This window comes from Saccopteryx leptura, chromosome X (genome assembly GCF_036850995.1).
Source record: "Saccopteryx leptura isolate mSacLep1 chromosome X, mSacLep1_pri_phased_curated, whole genome shotgun sequence".
NCBI lineage: Eukaryota > Metazoa > Chordata > Mammalia > Chiroptera > Emballonuridae > Saccopteryx > Saccopteryx leptura.
Genome location: NC_089516.1, coordinates 6,471,276 through 6,476,244, shown reverse-complemented (window position 1 = coordinate 6,476,244; position 4,969 = coordinate 6,471,276). Strand labels below are relative to the sequence as shown.

Here is a 4,969-nt window from a genome sequence, read left to right as displayed (position 1 = left end):
TCACTATCTTCACTTTATGACGATATTTGCTAAAGAGAAGAGATACCTGTGGCATTTATCAACTTTAGATTCTGTCAACAGAACACTGCCAAAGTGTGTGAGCTTAATATACTTCCGTAGTTGCTAATGCTACTGAAAAAGCTACATGTTTATTTTACCAAAACAACCAGGGAGCACAGCAGTGAGCTTCTGTCAGACCACCAATAACTGTGTCATCAACAGAGACAGGGTGTAGCTGCCCCCGACTGTCCTGGAATGATCCTGCATTTAGATATTTGTTCCCACACCAAAACAAACACCAGCACAAATATCTTCCTATAAACATCATGGTCACAAAACAGGGTTCGGTGTTAAAGCTAAAACTGTCGTGGGGGGGGGAGGCAATGCCTCCAGATGTGCTGCCTCAGGCCCTGGCGCTACATGTGGGGCATCCCAATGCCCGGAGCCTCCACCACCGTGTGGGCGCAGCTGCCACACATGCGTGACCTTGTAAGAGCCCTCAGTGGACACGAAGTCAGTGATGGACCCGGAGGCTCACACCTTGCTGTGGACTGAGCTCATCCCTGAGCCACCTGTTCTAATTTAGCTGCATGCCCTAAAAAAATGGTTAAGAAGTAAAAAGAAACACTAGAAACACTTGAAAAACTATTTATCTCAGCCTTTATATGGCATCTAAACCTTGGAAGTCAAAGACTGTAGTCAATATTTATAAAAGTGACTCTGAAAGATTAATGTAACCATGTAGCCATGGATAGATGATAAATCTCAACAGTAACTTAACATCAGAACTACAGGTTCCAGTTTCAGAAGTTCTTAGCTATTGAAGAGAAGGTGGAGGAGGCCACTGCTTACAGGGCTCACAGTGACCCCCCATCCTGGTACTCAACTTCTGACTGAGCCATCACAGTCAGCCACCTGTCATAGACTAGTCTTCCCAGATTGAGGTGATCATTCCAACTGCGATGCCAAGACTGGTGATTTACTTCTAACAAACAGAATATGGCAATCATGGGATATCACTTCCCTGATTAGATTACAAAAGATGGTGACTTCTGTCTTGCCAGAAAACTCTCTCTCCTTGCTGGCTTTGATGAAGCTAAGAGCTGTGTTGGAGAGGGCCATGTGGCCAAGAACTGGGAGCAGCCTTTGGCCAACAGCCCAGAAGGAACCGAATCCTGAAAACCATGTGAGCATGAGCTTGGGGTCTGTCAACGACTACAATCCTAACTCCAGGAAATAGATGTCTGTGGCCCTGGCTAATACCTGCATTGCAGCCGTTGAGACCCTGAGCAGAAGCCCTGGCTAAGTCACACTGGACTCCCGGCCCACAGAGACTATGAGATAACAAACTGTGTCATTTTAAGTCACTAAGTTTTGGGGATAATTTGTTACACAGCAATCAAGTCCTAAGGCAGAACGGTCCTTGCTTTGCCTTTGCATTATGTTGGTGAACCATGACTTAACATCAGTTAGTACTGCTTAATGGAATCAACATAGAAATTGTTATACCGTGAATCATTTTCAGTCAAGACCACGTTTTTCAGACTTTGCCAAAACAAGCCTTCCGCCTTGGGGTTGTCGGGCCACTGGAGGATGGAACTCTTGCAGATTCTCTGCCGCAGCCTCAGATACTGAGAATGCTGTAACACGGGCTCCAGCAGAATAAATACAATCACATCCATATTTTCATCCATTAACCTCTGCAAGGCCAAGTAGAATGCTGTTTTAAAGCTCCAGCTTCTTGCATATTTACTGGTTAAAACAAATATTGTTTTCTTGCTTTGGTTGATGCTCTGCATGAGGTTATCGATGATGGCTAATCCCGGGTCCCAGTCTCTCTCCTCTAAACACAGGAGCACATTTTTGTCTTCACTCTCTTCCAGGTGGGAGCGCAGCCCGTTGATCACCCAGTCTGTCACAGAGGCATCTTTGGTGTCGTAGGAAACATAAGCATCATAGAAAGTGCGGGTTCTGGAAAGAGCCCTGTAGCCTTTGACCTTAGCTAAACACACTTGATAGATAAACCAAACATCCCAGTAAAACCAGTGGTGAGCCACAGCAGCCAACATAACTGTGATGGTGATGAAGGATGTGAAGAAACATAAGATGGCCGCGATGGTGTCGGAAACACACGTGGTTAGCTCTAGACTCATAATACTCTTCCCTATCTGATCCCCAGGACTGGCACAAAGGACATCTGTCAGTCTAGGAATCGTTACATTCTGATGTTTATCCATCCAACTTCGAAAATCGCCCATGTCACAGGTACAGTCAAAAGGGTTTCCATGTAGTTTCAAAAGGGCTAACGTGGTGTTCTTTTCTGGAAATGTGGATCTGTTAATTGTTTTGAGCTTGTTGGAACTTAAATCAAGGTGTACCAGACCACTGTCTTCTGAAAGAAAGCCCAAGGGCAGGTGGGAAATATGGTTTCTGCTCAGTATTAGCTCCTTAAGAGATTTTGCAAATTTAGCTAGTTTATCAGTTAAAAAATATAGACAGTTTCCACTTAAGTCAAGCAACTTGAGATGAGAAAAGGTCTCGAGTAATGTCCAGTTAAAGAAACTTAACTTATTATCATTTATAAATAGATGGGTGAGATTCCTGGGCAAGTTAATAAATGCTTTACTTGGGATCTGCTGAAGGTTATTAAAGGATAAATCAAGCCATGTTAGGTTATTGAGATTTCTAAAAATGTATGTGTATCTCTTATCTTCAGCATGCCACAGAACGTCAAGGCGGTTTCCGCTGAAATCTAATGTTGTCAGGGACTCACTACTCAGATTGTACTCTGTTAGGGTATAAATGTCATTGTGGCTCAGATTTAAAAAGTCCAGCTTTGTTAAATTTTTAATAAATCCTAGACGGTGTGTCACACCTGCTATTCTGAAATAGTGTTCATTGTAGCTGAGATCTAGAACTTCTAACTCACGTAATTCATTCAAAGCAGTATCATAATCGAAGTCCAGTTTATTGTGTGTAAGATCCAAATATTTGATATGAGGCACAGCTGAAAATTCACTTCCATTTAATGCTTGAGCATTGCCATTTGAAGACAGATTTAAGCAGGAAATGTTGGGAAAAGCTTCAAATTGCTTTTGCCCAATGAAGAAAATACTGTTCAAGCTTAAATCGATGGCTTTGCCATAACGTGTACATTTTTGCTTCATTAAAGGATGGGTGTTGTGATAAAAATTTGAATGTGGGTCAAACTCATTACCTGCTGAGCGTGGTTTAAGGACATGACTTTGGACAGTGGAGAAATTTGCAGAACTTTGCCTGATATCATTTACCAAGGGTGATATTCTGTTTTCTGACAAGTAAATGACGTTCAGGTTGGGTAAATGTTGGAAAACGGAAAAATTAATTTGCTTAATAAAGTTAACACCTAAGTTGATAGTCGTTAAATTGGAGAGTTTCATCAGGGGCTTGAAATCTTCATATCTAAGTTCTTGGAACACATAACCTCTTAAGTGCAATGTCCGGAGAGATGTTAGATTAGAGAAATTTGGGGACAGATTAAGATATAGTGCATATTGTGTCTTTACATAGTTATAAGATAAATCAAGTATTTCTAAGTGGGGTAGTTTTGTTAAAAAATTCCCAGAGGCTATTTCGTGTACCAAGTAGTTGAATTCAAGATGCAACTCCTTCAGAGAAGACATATTATCAAACCAGATTTCACGAATCACCCGGAGGGAAGTACTAGAAAGGTTGAGGTATTGAAGTTTGCTCAATTTCTGAAAAGCATGGTCATCTATTTTGATAGAAGCATCTTTTGCACAAGGTGTACAGGGAAATGGTGCATTGAAACACCTTGGACAGTTCCCACTTAAATCTAGTACTGTTAAATTTTCCAGTTTTTCGAAGTCCCTCGAACCGATGCTGTTGATATTGGTGTTGCTAAGATAAAGTTCTGTTAAGGATCTTGGTAGGTTGGGTGGCACTCGGGAAAGGTTATTAAAAGATAGTATTAGCACCTTCAAATTTGGAATCTCTTCAAATGCTCCATCTACGCGGAAGGACTGATTACAAACATTGCCGAAATAGCAGTTCCAGCCCAAATTGAGACGTTCCAAATTCTTAAGTCCAGAAGTGCTGTGTTTAGTTACAGAAATTATGTTGTTTTGAATTAGATTAAGATTTCTCAAAGACCCTGGCAAATTAGAGGGTATTTTGTTTAGCTGGTTGTTTTCAAGTAGTAAAACTGTTAGGTTTTGTAAGTTGAAGAATGCCCCGTCTGTAATATTCATGCCTTCTTTATTTATATGATCATTTTTAGAGTAGGGTGGTAGCATGACGTTGCAGTTTAGGTTGATTTTAGTAAGAGCTTGCAGCCCTTGAAATGATTCATTTGTTATGTGTTTGATTAAGTTATCAGACAGGTCTAGTTCTGTGACATCTTTGCTCACGGTTTGGGGGACTTCTTGCAGTCGACGATTGTTACACTCTGCAATAACAGCTGCACCTTGTCTTTTCATATCGCACGGATAGCTTCTAGAATAATCTGTTTTGGTGAAGAACTCCCAGGAATCAGAGATGAGCAGGAAAAGGCAGGCCAGAAGCAAAGACTGAAGGGTCATGTTTTCCTAAGGAAAATCAAAAGTGGAGGCACAATGTTAGAGTAGCAACGTCTGCCAGGTATTTCATGGTGAAGTCAATGGGGCTTCACCATACTTCGTGCTTTTTGAAGTGAGAGTCAGTTCACTTAACAATGAAATCAATGGCATTATATTCGATTTAGAATGAGTTTAAGTTTTCACTGTGTTCACTTTCATGGTGCTAAAAACAGTTGAAGATGGAGCTGTCTGAGATCATGATGATGAGAAAACCTAGGGAGCTTTTGCAGAGGTGTTGTTAATCAAGATGGCCCCACCACCATGATGGGGCTGACGCCGGGCCATGGTGTGTGGTGCATGCTAGTTCTAGAGCACAGCAAGCTATATATCCGTACTTTCAACTTATTAGTATA

General features: G+C 41.4%; 1 protein-coding gene across 1 annotated transcript; it reads right to left on the bottom strand.

Moving 5' to 3' along the window:
* Positions 1–910: 910 nt before the first annotated feature.
* On the bottom strand, positions 911–4,581 carry TLR8 (toll like receptor 8). Its single transcript, XM_066357287.1, has one exon. The coding sequence runs from the start codon at positions 4,578–4,580 to the stop codon at positions 1,470–1,472; it is 3,111 nt and encodes a 1,036-aa protein (XP_066213384.1). The 5' UTR covers position 4,581; the 3' UTR covers positions 911–1,469.
* Positions 4,582–4,969: the final 388 nt, after the last annotated feature.

What these genes read in the sequence shown, in the direction of transcription:
- TLR8 (XM_066357287.1), bottom strand. Translation starts at nt 4,580, where the DNA reads ATGACCCTTCAGTCTTTGCTTCTGGCCTGCCTTTTCCTGCTCATCTCT.